The sequence below is a fragment of the Cetorhinus maximus genome, unplaced genomic scaffold (assembly GCF_964194155.1).
Source record: "Cetorhinus maximus unplaced genomic scaffold, sCetMax3.hap1.1 HAP1_SCAFFOLD_587, whole genome shotgun sequence".
Lineage (NCBI taxonomy): Eukaryota > Metazoa > Chordata > Chondrichthyes > Lamniformes > Cetorhinidae > Cetorhinus > Cetorhinus maximus.
Window position 1 is genome coordinate 1 of NW_027596529.1, and position 14,460 is coordinate 14,460.

The 14,460-nt window shown below is 50.6% G+C and overlaps 1 protein-coding gene across 1 annotated transcript; it reads right to left on the bottom strand.

The window, feature by feature from the left end:
• Nucleotides 1-2,839: 2,839 nt before the first annotated feature.
• On the bottom strand, nt 2,840-9,359 carry LOC144674198 (protein BTG3-like). Its single transcript, XM_078535664.1, has 4 exons — nt 9,187-9,359; nt 5,313-5,450; nt 4,449-4,656; nt 2,840-3,178 (listed from the first exon to the last, which is right to left on the bottom strand). The coding sequence occupies exons 1-4, from the start codon at nt 9,357-9,359 to the stop codon at nt 2,975-2,977; spliced, it is 723 nt and encodes a 240-aa protein (XP_078391790.1). The 3' UTR covers nt 2,840-2,974.
• Nucleotides 9,360-14,460: the final 5,101 nt, after the last annotated feature.

Here is a 14,460-nt window from a genome sequence, read left to right on the forward strand (position 1 = left end):
ATGATTGGCCATCATAAAAAAATGCATTTTGAAATGCCCCCTCAGTACTGACCCTCCGACAGCGCGGAGCCCCCTCAGTGTCGACCCTCCGACAGCGCGGAGCCCCCTCAGTGTCGACCCTCCGACAGCGCGGAGCCCCCTCAGTGTCGACCCTCCGACAGCGCGGAGCCCCCTCAGTGTCGACCCTCCGACAGCGCGGAGCCCCCTCAGTACTGACCCTCCAACAGCGCGGAGCCCCCTCAGTACTGACCCTCCGACAGCGCGGAGCCCCCTCAGTACTGACCCTCCGACAGCGCGGAGTCCCCTCAGTACTGACCCTCCGACAGCGCGGAGCCCCCTCAGTACTTACCCTCCGACAGCACGGAGCCCCCTCAGTACTGACCCTCCGACAGCGCGGAGCCCCCTCAGTACTGACCCTCCGACAGCGCGGAGCCCCCTCAGTACTGATCCTCCGACAGGAGAATGTGTTAATAGCAGAACGAGGGTTTGCAGTCGGTGAATGAACAACATGGAAGAAGTGACAGATGGTCCTTTGGGGTGGGGAGAGGGGACATTGGAAGCGAGAAGGATAGCAAGTGGGGTAAAAAAGGGGATAAATAAATGAATAAAAATGAGCTAAAACAATAAAAGCACTTTCATGACTGGAAGTTGTTGAAGTCCATGTTAAGTCTGCTGTTTCTCCAGTTTGCTGTTCTCTTTGGTGGCTCGGGTCAATTCTTCCACAAGTCCTCCAACCCTGGAATTGGGGAGAAATTGGTGCCTTCTCTGCACCCAGAAACTGAACTGGACTAGCATATAAACACTGTGGCTACAAGAGCAGGCCAGGGGCTGGGAATCCTGCAGTGAGTAACTCACCTCCTGACTCCCCAAAGTCTGTCCACCATCTACAAAGCACAAGTCAGGAGTGTGATGGAATACTCCCCACTTGCCCTGGATGAGTGCAGCTCCCACAACACTCAAGACGCTCGACACCATCCAGGACAAAGCAGCCCCACTTGATTGGCACCCCATCCACAAATGTTCACTTTCTCCACCACCGACGCACTGTAGCAGCAGTGTGTGTACCATCTACAAGATGCACTGGAGAAACTCACCAAGGCTCCTTAGACAGCACCTTCCAAACCCACCACCACTACCATCTAGAAGGACAAGGGCAGCAGATAGTTGGGAAGACCACCACCTGGAAGTTCCCCTCTAAGCCACTCACCGTCCTGACTTGCAAATCCATCGGCCGTTCCTTCACTGTCGCTGGGTCAAAATCCTGGAGCTCCCTCCCTGACAGCACTGTGGGTGTTCCTACACCACATGGACTGCAGCAGTTCAAGGAGGCAGCTCATCACCACCTTCTAAAGGGGCAATTAGGGATGGGCAATAAATGCTGGCCCGGCCAATGACGCCCACATGAATGAATTAAAAAATCCCACTCCCTCCCCCACCCTAACGAGTGACCAGTTTGTTCCATGAAAGTCCCAAACTGCCTCAGCTGATGAACACTTGAAGTTGTCCAAAAGGAGGAAATCAGTATTCCAATCTTTACAGAAACTCACACCACCCTGGGAATGTTGTTTGAACAAAGTGGTTTAATTTATTTTACACAAAAGAAAAAAGAAATTTAATGAGACATTCAGAATAAGCCATTTAACTCGCGCTTAACTGACGGTCAATAAATACTGAGTTTTATAAAAGTTTCTCCCATTCACCAGTTGGGGAGCAGTAACACTCTGTTGGTCCGCTGTGATTTTTCTCCAATATCTGTAAAGACTTGGAGAGACATGAACTGGGTGAGGGTCTGGGTAAGGGGCTTCCACTCGCCCCACTGGGGAGCTTGTGTCCCTGGGTTACTGAGGTGGAAACACCAGTCACTGTTTGAGGGTGGGAATGGGCAATGGCAGCAGGACAGCAGACCAGAGGATCACTGTGTTAACACACTGCGGCCTTTGGTGTGAATTAACACAGCAAGCTGATTCAGGAGTCCATTCAGAGATAGGGACCCTTACCCTAACCTGGGAGAAAGATACAGGAACATGGGAATAACTATTCCCACATTAAGGAAGAAGAGCTAAAAAATCCCAGGGATCCAGAGTTGTTCCTCAACACCTCATCCTCAGGAAACAATTCCCCAAATCCCTTTTAAACAATTTTTGGATTTAAAAAATTTAAATTTCCCAATGTATATTGCACAGAAAACACACTCTTTTGAGTGCTAGAGTTTGTCCTAATGTCTTCAGCAATCCATTCGCCAGGCACCTTCTGGAGCCTCACTCAGTGGATGTTGATGGGCTATTTGGCTATGATAAGCATCACAGCTAAGTTTCTTACCCAAGAGAGGCTCTGAGATTTCAACAGGAGCGAATGGAGAGTGATCAGCAGCAGGAAATAAAATAAAAGTGCAAAAACATTAAATATTCCACAAGCCAGATAGATGATAATTTAACAAATACATATTAACAGAGACTCTGGGGTATTTCACACACTCCCCCTGTAAACATGATAAATAACAATCACCTGTCAGGCAATGTGGACACACCTCATATTTTCAAAGATACCTGAGTTTTTAGTACAGATTTATAATACAGAGACGGCTTCAATTATATATAAAGTATACACAGACCCACAGGAGCAGCAGTGTAAACCCGACAAACACACATAGGCAGTGTGGGCCTTACACACACACGTGAGTAGTGAATGTTATATACAGCAACATTTCTCTCTGACTCATTCACACTCACACACCTCGCTCACACACACACACACACACCTCGCTCACACACACACACACACACCTCGCTCACACACACACACACACACACACCTCGCTCACACATGCACACACACACACACACCGCGCTCACACACACACAGCTCAGCCACTTGCAAACATGCCCATGGGTGTTAGAATGGAGCAGTTAAGCACAGGGTTGGCACAGCTCAGTGTGAGCGAGGTATCCGATCCCTCTGCTAGCCAGGACCTTCATCACTTGTGCCTTTTGCCGATCTTCGAGCAGTGGGCCTGCACCTGAGGCAGGAGGAAGCCTGGGGGAGGTTGCAGGGCCTTGTCCAGTCCGGGTATCAAGTAGTAGCTGATGAGGGGGACGGGTTGGTAGAATGTGGCATACTGCACCGGCTTATGAGGGTACAGAGGCCACGCAGCGGTGCACTGGGAGAAACTTCCAGAAACCTAAGGGAAAAAATTATTGAAGCAATTAAACATGACAAATCACACACACAAGCTCCATTTAATCCCCAGCCCCGTCTCCACAAGCCACGTGCAAGGACTTGCATTTCTCTAGCGCCTTTCCCCACCTCAGGACGTCCCATAGTGTTTCACAGCCAATGAAGTAATTTATGTGAAGTGTGGTCACTGTTGTAAATAGAGGAAATGTGGGCAGCCAACTATTGCACAGCCAGTTCCCACAGATAGAAAGAGAGACAGACTGTGTTCGGGAGGGAGTGAGTGAGTTTAGGGAGGGAATTCCAGAGCTTAGGGCCCCCAGGCAGCTGAAGACATGGCCGCCAATGGCAGAGCGATGGGAAGCGGGGGATGGTAAAGAGGCAGGAATTGGAGGAGCGCAGAGATCTCGGAGGGTTGTAGGGGCTGGAGGAGATTACGGAGATAGGGAGGGTTGGAACTGGAGGAGGTTATGGTGATACGGAGGGTTGTAGGGGCTGGAGGAGGTTCCGGAGATAGGGAGGGTTGTAGGGGCTGGAGGAGATTACGGAGATAGGGAGGGTTGGGGCTGGAGGAGGTTACAGAGATAGGGTTGTAGGGGCTGGAGGAGGTTACAGAGATAGGGTTGTAGGGGCTGGAGGAGATTACGGAGATAGGGAGGGTTGGGGCTGGAGGAGGTTATGGTGATAGGGAGGGTTGTAGGGGCTGGAAAAGGTTACAGAGATAGGGTTGTAGGGGCTGGAGGAGGTTACAGAGATAGGGTTGTAGGGACTGGAGGAGGTTACAGAGATAGAGTTGTAGGAGCTGGAGGAGGTTACAGAGATAGGGTTGTAGGGGCTGGAGGAGATTACGGAGATAGGGAGGCTTCGGGCTGGAGGAGGTTATGGTGATAGGGAGGGTTGTAGGGGCTGGAAAAGGTTACAGAGATAGGGTTGTAGGGGCTGGAGGAGGTTACAAAGATAGGGTTGTAGGGGCTGGTGGAGATTACGGAGATAGGGAGGGTTCCAGGGGTTTATAGAAATAGGGAGGGGTGAGGAAGGATTTGAAATAAGGATGAGATTTTTTTTAAAAAACGGAGGTGTTGCTGGACCAGGAGCCAGTGTAGGTCAGTGAGCGACAGGATAGTGATGGGTGAACGGGACTCAATGTGAGTTAGGGTCTGAGGGCAGTTGAGTTTTTGATGAGTTTCCAGGGGTAGAAGGTGGGAGATCGGCCCGGAGAGTATTGGAACCATTCACTCCGACCCCTCCCAGCACTGGGTGCTCAATGTTCTCTTTACCTTGCCAGTAGCTTCAGCTGTATTTGCTGCAGTTTCCTTCACTGTTTGACCTTTGGCATGTTCCCCTTCATCTGACGAAGTCTCCGAGTGGCAGTCAGGTGTGCTGCACTCCGAGGACGCGCTGCCTTGCTCAGAGTCTAACGACGCCGCCCTCCTGTAGTCTTGTCCAAACTGAGCGACAGTGAAAGGCAGACTCCCATCACTACACCTGCAGGAATTTCAAATGAAGATTTAGTGGGAATCGGGTCAGGCAGCAACACGCGAGACACAGCCACTAACAACCTGGTATAAACAACAAACACCCACACAAACTGGCAGAACACAGCCGAGGGAAGGTTTACCGTACAGTGAAGGAGAGACAGAGAGCACACCAGTGAGAGAGAGAGACAGACAGACACAATTCCCCCTTTGGAAGTTCCTGTTGAATCTGCATCCACCCCCCTTTCAGGCAGCGCCTTCCAGATCACAACAACTGGCTGTGTAAAAAAAATTCTCATCTCCCCCTCTGGTTCCGATTCCCTTCAATCTGTGTCCCTCTGGTTACCGACCCTCCTGCCACTGGAAACACTTTCTCCTTATTGACTCTATCCAAACCCCATCATGATTTTGAACGCCTCGATTCAATCTCCCCCTTAACCTTCTCTGCTCTAAGGAGAACAATCCCAGCTTCCCCAGTCTCTCCACATGAACTGAAGTCCCTCTTCCCTGGCGCCATTCGAGTCAATCTCCCCCTCACCCTCCCCAAGGCCTCGCCTTCCCTCCTAAAGTGTGAGGCAGTCGGAATCGGACACAATTCTCCAGATGAGCTCCTTGTGTTTGTCTCTGCGGTGACTGTGTTGCTAAACCATCCAGGTGAAGACTTACCTGCAGCACACCTCCTGGGGATCAATCCACAACGTAATCTCTTTGGGCAGTCTCAACTGGTTATATTCCAGATCACAGTCTTGACAAGCGAGCAACAAGGATGGGTCTGCTTTATGTTTCCTGTTTATCCGAATGCATCTACCAGGGAGAGAAAAAATATACTGAAGGATCCAAGAGGACAGACATTAGACCATCCAGAACCCTACTGGCCCTTTTCCCAAGTTGTACCAAGTCCTGTTCAGCCCTCACCCCGTCACTCACTGACATACATTAGCTCCCAGTCCAACAACGCCTCCATTTTAAAACTTTCATCCTTGTTTTCAAAACTGTCCCCACAACTCTCCCTATCTCTGTAACCTCCTCCAGTCCCTACAACCCTCCCCATCTCTGTAACCTCCTCCAGTCCCTACAACCCTCCCTATCTCTGTAACCTCCTCCAGTCCCTACAACCCTCCCTATCTCTGTAACCTCCTCCAGTCCCTACAACTCGCCCCATCTCTGTAACCTCCTCCAGTCCCTTAAACACTCCCTATCTCTGTAACCTCCTCCAATCCCTACAACCCTCCCTATCTCTGTAACCTCCTCCAGTCCCTACAACCCTCCCTATCACTGTAACCTCCTCCAGTCCCTACAACCCTCCCTATCTCTGTAACCTCCTCCAGTCCCTACAACCCTCCCTATCTCTGTAACCTCCTCCAGCCCCTACAACCCTCCCTATCTCTGTAACTTCCTCCAGTCCCTACAACCCTCCCTATCTCTGTAACCTCCTCCAGTCCCTACAACCCTCCCTATCTCTGTAACCTCCTCCAGTCCCTACAACCCTCCCGATCTCTGTAACCTCCTCCAGTCCCTACAACCCTCCCTATCTCTGTAACCTCCTCCAGTCCCTACAACCCTCCCTATCTCTGTAACCTCCTCCAGTCCCTACAACCCTCCCTATCTCTGTAACCTCCTCCAGCCCCTACAACCCTCCCCATCTCTGTAACCTCCTCCAGTCCCTACAACCCTCCCTATCTCTGTAACCTCCTCCAGTCCCTACAACCCTCCCTATCTCTGTAACCTCCTCCAGTCCCTACAACCCTCCCTATCTCTGTAACCTCCTCCAGCTTCTATAACCCTCTCTATCCCAGTAACCTCCACCAGCCCCTACAACCCTCCTTATCTCTGTAACCTCCTCTAGTCCCTACAACCTTCCCTATCTCTGTAACCTCCTCCAGTCCCTACAACCCTCCCTATCTCTGTAACCTCCTCCAGTCCCTACAACCCTCCCTATCTCTGTAACCTCCTCCAGCTTCTATAACCCTCTCTATCCCAGTAACCTCCACCAGCCCCTACAACCCTCGTTATCTCTGTAACCTCCTCTAGTCCCTACAACCCTCCCTATCTCTGTAACCTCCTCCAGTCCCTACAACCCTCCCTATCTCTGTAAACTCCTCCAGTCCCTACAACCTTCCCTATCTCTGTAAACTCCTCCAGCCCCTGCCACCCTCCCCATCTCTGTAACTTCCTCCAGCCCCTACAACCCTCCCTATCTCTGTAACCTCCTCCAGCCCCTACAACCCTCCCCATCTCTGTAACCTCCTCCAGTCCCTACAACCCTCCCTATCTCTGTAACCTCCTCCAGCCCCTACAACCCTCCCCATCTCTATAACCTCCTCCAGCCCCTACAACCCTCCCTATCTCTGAAACCTCCTCCAGCCCCTACAACCCTCCCCATCTCTGTAACCTCCTCCAGCCCCTACAACCCTCCCTATCTCTGTAATCTCCTCCAAGTTTCTATAACCCTCCCTATCTCTGTAACCTCCTCCAGCCTGACAACCCTCCCTATCTCTGTAACCTCCTCCAGCCCCTACAACCCTCCCTATCTCTGTAACCTCCTCCAGCCCTTACAACCCTATCTATCTCTGTAACCTCCTCCAGCCCCTACAACCCTATCTATCTCTGTAACCTCCTCCAGCCCATACAACCCTCCCTATCTCTGTAACCTCCTCCAGCCCCTACAACCCTCCCTATCTCTGTAATCTCCTCCAAGTTTCTATAACCCTCCATATCTCTGTAACCTCCTCCAGCCTGACAACCCTCCCTATCTCTGTAACCTCCTCCAGCCCCTACAACCCTCCCTATCTCTGTAACCTCCTCCAGCCACTACAACCCTCCCTATCTCTGTAACCTCCTCCAGCCCCTACAACCCTCCCTATCTCTGTAACCTCCTCCAGTCCCTATAACCTTCCCTATCTCTGTAACGTCCTCCAGCCCCTACAACCCTCCCTATCTCTGTAATCTGCTCCAGAGCGACAACCCTCCAAAATCTCTGCCTTCCTCCAATTGCAGCCCCTTGAGCATCCCCTGATTTCCATCGCTCCACCATTGGTGGCCGTGCCTTCAGCTGCCTGGGGCCCTAAACTCTGGAATTCCCTCCCGAAACCTCTCCACCTCTATCTCCCTTCCTTTAAGATGCCCCTAAAATTTCATTGTATCAGCTTTAAAGGGGCTTTAAGCGGTTCAGCTGCTCATCCAAATTTAAAACTGTGCAGCGGCGCCCCCAGGTGTGAAAAGGCCGGTATTGTAGGGACAACTTCGAGCAATTTTCAAAACAAAGACAATCAATGAACTCTCTCCTCCATCCCCACCGCCTTTCCGATCCCCCTTTTTATCAATAATTTATATAGACTTTTCTTTTCCCACCTATTTCCATTATTTTTAAATGTATTTCCATCAATTGTTTTATCTCTTACCTTCTAGCCTATTTCGATCCCTTCCCCCCCACCCCACCCCCACCAGGGCTACCTGGTACCTTGCTCGTCCTGCTTTCTACCCTTAATGTCCCCATTAGCACATTCCTTAGATAATATCACCACCGTCACCACCTCTTTGCCCTTTTGTCTATGACATCTTTTGGCTATCTCCACCTTATCACTGGCCCTCTATCCAGCTGTACCTGTCCCACCCCCACTTAAACCACCTTATATTTCACCTCTTTTCTATTTTTCATTAGTTCTGTTGAAGAATCATACGGACTCGAAACGTTAACTGTTTTCCTCTCCGCAGATGCTGCCAGACCTGCTGAGTTTTTCCAGGTATTTTTGTTTTTGTTTTGGATTTCCAGCATCTGCAGTTTTTTTGCTTTTTTCAAAATAAAGACTTGCATTTCTCTGGCGCCTTCACCACCCCAGGATGTCCCAAAACCTTTCACAGCCAATGAAATACTTATTCAAAAGTATGTTCACTGTGTAATGTCGGAGACGTGGCGGCCAATTTGTGCACAGCAAGCTCCCACAAACATTAATGTGACAATGACCCAGATCATCTGTTTTTTTAGTGATGTTGGTTGAGGGGTAAATATTGGCCCCAGGACCTTCCCCCTGCTCCTCTTCCAAATAGTGGCCGTGGGATCATTTACACCCACCAAGGAGGCAGACGGGAACTTTGGTTTAAAGTTTCACCTGAAGGCCAGCATCTCCTTTGGCACCGACCCTCTGACAGCGCGGCACCCCCTCGGCACTGGCACTGTGGAGTGTCGGCCTGGATTATGGGGCTGAAGTCTCTGGGGTGGAGACTCAAACCCAGGACTTGTTCCATCTGCTCTCGCAAGTGGATGGACAATGTCCCTCAGCGCAATGCAAGAAATAGTGAGGAGGGTCCTCCCTGGTGTGCTGTCCAATATTTTATACTCTTTCAGGGGGAAGCTGGATAAAAACATGGGGCGGGCGGGGGGCAAGGAATAGAAGGATATGGTGAAGGGGTGAGATGAACAGGGGGTGGGAGGAGGCTCGTGTGGAGCAGAAACACTGGCACGGAGCAGATGGGCTGAATGGCCCATTTCTGTGCTGTAATATTCTAGCCATTGTACTGGGCGGCTCTGCTGTTTGCTTACCTGTATGCTTGTCCTTTGCTGGGATTGGCTGGGTACCAGTGATTCTGGTATTTTCGGTACAGTATCGCAGTGAGCTTCTCCCCAAACTCCTCGATCTTTTCCTGATGTAGCCTGCTGCGATTCCTGACCATGCTGACCAGGAAGGACACTCCGGCTCCGATCTCCTCCTTCATCGTCTCCTGGTGTATCTGCGGGGGGAAGGTGGGGGTGTTTAGAGATTAACCTGTTCAGAGTGTGTTACAGTCGGGGATGTTGGGGTTGGGTGAGGGAGGGGGGTGGGGAGAAGGGTGATGGAATATAGAGATCATGGTCTGGCTGCTGGAATGACCCCTTTGTGTCAACAACATCCCACCCCCACCACCAGCAACTCTTTTACCTGCCCCCCCCCACAATAGTGCTGGCTGGCGAGCTATTTGACTGTGGTAGGCATTGCTGACAAGACCCTTCTGGAACACGCACCTGGATACAGACAGACTGTTTCCTCTTGTGTGTGGGGGAGACCAGAACTAGGGACCATCGATATAAGATCATCACTAATAAACCCAATGGGGAATTCAGGAGAAACCTCTTTACCCAGAGAGTGGGGAGAATGTGGAACTCGCTCCCACAGGGAGTGGTGGAGGTGAATAGTATCGATGTGTTTTAGGGGGAAGCTGGATAAACACATGAGGGAGAAAGGAATGGAAGGATAGGGTGATGGGGTGAGATGGAGAGAGGGGGGTGGGTGGGAGGAGGTTCGTGTGGAGCAGAAACACCGGCACGGAGCAGATGGGCCGAATGGCCTGCTGTATATCCGGTGAAGAACTCACATTTCTGTAACGCCTTTAACCGCTGCAAGATATCCCAAAGAGCCTCACAGCCAAATGACTCCCTTCCATTTATGAAGTGGGGGTCACCATCGTAATGGGGGGAAAAGCAAAAGTCAATTTGCGCACAGCAAGATCCCACAAAGGACAATGCGATAGTGACCCAGATCCGATTTTTATTTGACAGCGATATTCATTGGGGTGGGGGCGGGGGGTGGTGAATATTAGCCCCACAACATTAAAACGGAAAACGTTATAAAGGTAAATGGGAGGACGCGGAGACAGGGACAAGGAGCCAGTCCTTACTCCAGATGTTGTTCATAGTCACACAGCAGGAGAAGTACATCCCTCTCTCGGACAGAACACTTTGCATTCAATGTCCGAGCGTAAAACAGTAAAAGTGAGAGTCAATCTCACATCCAAATTGCACTGAAGTCTGCCATCCTTCAGATTGTTAAAACTGTCCTCAGGTGAAACAGCTGATTTTTGTAAACATGTTGTTTTGTTTCTAACTGCGGTGGATTCAGAGACACAAGCTCCATGGAAGCCCTGTCGGCCCAGCAAAGTGAGTCAGTGTCTCAGTCCGTCGCACACTTACTTCTGACTCACAGGGTTGTGGGCACCAGCCTCCCAGTACAAAGACCAGGAGCTCACAATCCAGACTGACATTCGGCCAAGGGAGGCGTCGCGGGGAGATCCCACGGCCACTATTTGGAAGAAGAGCAGGGGGTGGGGTGGGGGGGGGCGGGGGTGGGGGGAGTTCTCCCCGTGGTCCTGGGGCCAATATTTATCCCTTAAACAACATCACTAAAAAAAAAACCCAGATGATCTGAGTCATTATCACATTGCTGTTTGTGGGATCTTGCTGTGCGTAAATTGTCTGCGTTTCCTACATTACAACAGTGAGCTCACACACAACAAAAAGGTCCTTCGTTAGCTGTGAAAGGCTTTGGGACGTCCTGAGGTGGGGAAAAGCGCTACTTTCCCTGAGTAACTCTGGTGCCACTGTCCAGGAAGGTGTCCATATCAAACATCCTCCCCCAGTGTCCATTACAGGCCCCACAGAAACCGCAACTACCCTCAGTCTTCAGGTCACACGGGGGCATTTTTGTTTTTCCAATTGCAGGGCGGAGCTAACACTTCCTGAGGGGCCGAGTAACAGAAAACCAAATCTCTCCTGTTCCTCCCTGGGAGAAAATAACTCCCAAAACTACAGCATCAAATAGAAGGAATTTAATAAACACACTCTCTCTCACACATACACACTCTCTCACACACTCTCACTCTCACACACATACACACTCTCTCACACACACACATAGCCTCTCCCACACACTCTCTCTCACACACATACACACTCTCTCACACGTACACACTCTCTCACACACACACACGCTCTCTCTCACACACACACATACTCTCTCACACGTACACACGCTCTCTCCCTCACACACACTCTCTCTCTCACACACACACAGGCTCTCTCTCACACACATACACTCTCACACACACACGCTCCCTCTCTCACACACATCTCTCTCTCACACACACACGCTCTCTCTCACACACATACACTCTCACACACACACGCTCCCTCTCTCACACACATCTCTCTCACACTCACACACGCTCTCTCTCTCACACACACACATCTCTCTCTCACACACACACATACTCTCTCACACACATACACACTCTCTCTCACACACACATCTCTCTCTCACACACACTCTCTCTCTCACACACACACGCTCTCTCTCTCTCACACACACTCTCTCACACACTCTCTCACACACATCTCTCTCACACACACGCTCTCTCTCTCTCACACACATTCTCTCTCTCACACACACACACGCTCTCTCTCTCTCTCACACACATTCTCTCTCTCACACACACACACGCTCTCTCTCTCTCACACACACATACTCTCTCACACACACACACGCTCTCTCTCTCTCACACATCTCTCTCTCACACACACACACGCTCTCTCTCTCTCTCACACACACACTCTCCTGGACTCAAAAATTGGGATTCCCCAAACACACACCAATATCTAACTTTCATTTCGAACTCTTCAGACCCGCGCCCCCATCCCCCGACCCCCACCCACCAGAGCTGGCAGCAACCCATCCACCCTGAGTGATCCCGAATGAATCAATCAATCACTCTTACAAACTACAAGCAGCACAGTTATAAACTTCAAAACTGGAAACCAAATCCACGTGTTCACCTAAGGGACCATCTCAAAAACATCACCTTTTCTAAAAAAAAAAGTGGGGATGTGCTGAACCATGAACTGTGCCTTAACGAAACCCACTCCCCCACTGAGAAAGTATATCATTCCTCTAACGCGGCCATCAATTCTGCTTATGTCCCCCAACCTCCTCTCCTGGAGACAGTGCCGATTGTTCGATGGTCCCTAAAATCAACCCGTGGCGGCAGAGACAGAGAGTTTGTATTCAGCGTTGGGACACAGCACATTAAACTGACCCGCTGGCTCGAAACGTTAACTCTTGATCTCTCTCTCTCTCTCTCGCCAGAGATGTGCTCAGACTTGATGGGTTTTCCCAGCTATTTTCTGTTTTTGTTTCGTGTGCCGGTCAAAGTTCAGTTCGGAAGAAAAAGTGATTGTGGCACCTTCCATCAACAGGCACAACTTTAAAAAGCTCACCAACTAACTCTGAAAAAAGATATTTTCTCCTGCAACATGGTTTAAAAAAAAAGAGACTTACAGATGTAAGTAACCAGGTTACTTACCATTTGATAGCCAATTGCAAACCAACACTTCTCTGGCAGGAAAAAGTTTAAGGCCAACTTCTGAAAAACTTTTCTAAACTTGTTTCCTGTTGTTTTGTTCACTAATATATGTCTACATATATATATTATATATATTTAAATCTCTACTCACCAGAGATGCTTTCGCCTCCTCGATTCACGTCCAGACTTGTGGCTGCAAAATGTGTGAGAGATTTTATCAAACTGCCCTCAGTCATTGCCAGAAATTTACATCAAGAAGATGATTCAAACTGTGTCCCCAGCCAACGAGAGGACGTCCCTTCCGACACACATCAATGACCATACAAGGCAGGGGTTGACGTCATCCGCGCCCCGCCCACTTCTTAAAGGCGCCTTCGCCACTGTTAAGCAGCAAGAATAAGTGAAAGGGGGACATGCATTTATCTAGCGCCGCTCACCGCCTCAGGGCGTCCCATCGCGCTTTATGGCCCCAAACAATGAAGTGCTTTAATTTCTGAACTCTGCTCACTGTTGTAATGCAGGGAAGCCGGTAGCCAATTTGCACACAGCAAGATCCTTCATCAATCTGAGGATAACCCAGGTCATCAGTTTCTTTTTAGTGGTTTTGGTTCCAGGACATGGGGAGAACCCCCCCCCCCCCCCCCCACTCTTCTTAAACATAGTGCCCATGGGATCTTTTACACCCACCTGAGACGGCAGACGGGGCCCAGCTTTAATGTCTCATCTGAAAGACGGCACCTCAGGCAGTGCAGCACCCCCTCAGTACTGACCCTCCGACAGTGCAGCACTCCCTCAGTACTGACCCTCCGACAGTGCGGCACACCCTCAGTACTGACCCTCCGACAGTGCGGCACTCCCTCAGTACTGACCCTCCGACAGTGCGGCACTCCCTCAGTACTGACCCTCCGACAGTGCGGCACTCCCTCAGTACTGACCCTCCGACAGTGCAGCACCCACTCAGTACTGACCCTCCGACAGTGCAGCACCCCCTCAGTACTGACCCTCCGACAGTGCAGCACCCCCACAGTACTGACCCTCCGTACTGCAGCACCCCGTCAGTACTGAGGGAGTGCTGCACTGTCGGAGAGTCAGTACTGAGGGAGTGCCGCACTGTAGGAGGGTCAGTACTGAGGGAGTGCCGCACTGTCGGAGGGTCAGTACTGAGCGAGTGCTGCACTGTCGGAGGGTCAGTACTGAGGGAGTGCTGCACTGTCGGAGGGTCAGTACTGAGCGAGTGCTGCACTGTCGGAGGGTCAGTACTGAGGGAGTGCTGCACTGTCGGAGGGCCTGTACCAAGGAAACGCTGTCTTGTCAGATTAGTCATCTTTCAGATGAGACATTAAACCCCCGTCTGCCCTCTCAGGTGAGTGTAAAACATCCCATGGCCTCTATTTGGAAGAAGAGCAGGGGGGAGCTCTCCTGGTTTCCTGGGGGCCAATATTTACACCTCCAACAACATCAGTAAAAAAGCAGATGGTCTGGGGCCATAATCACATTGCTGTTTGTGGGATCTTGCTGTGTGCTTCTGGGTTTCTTATAACAGTGAGCTCACTGCAAAAGAAATCCTTCATTGGCTGTGAAATGCTTCGGGATGTCCTGAGGTGGGGGAAAGGCGCTAGAGAAATGCAAGTCCTTTGTTTACCATGAGTTTAGGTCAATCTTAATCCTACATATGCATGTGTACACAACCAAGGGTATCTTACAC

Coding starts and splice junctions, on each gene's coding strand:
- LOC144674198 (XM_078535664.1), bottom strand. CDS start 9,359: ATGAAGGAGGAGATCGGAGCCGGAGTGTCCTTCCTGGTCAGCATGGTC. Junction 5,451..9,186: donor AGCAAAGGACAAGCATACAG/GTAAGCAAACAG, acceptor TCTCCCTGGTAG/ATGCATTCGGATAAACAGGA. Junction 4,657..5,312: donor CCCCAGGAGGTGTGCTGCAG/GTAAGTCTTCAC, acceptor AAATTCCTGCAG/GTGTAGTGATGGGAGTCTGC.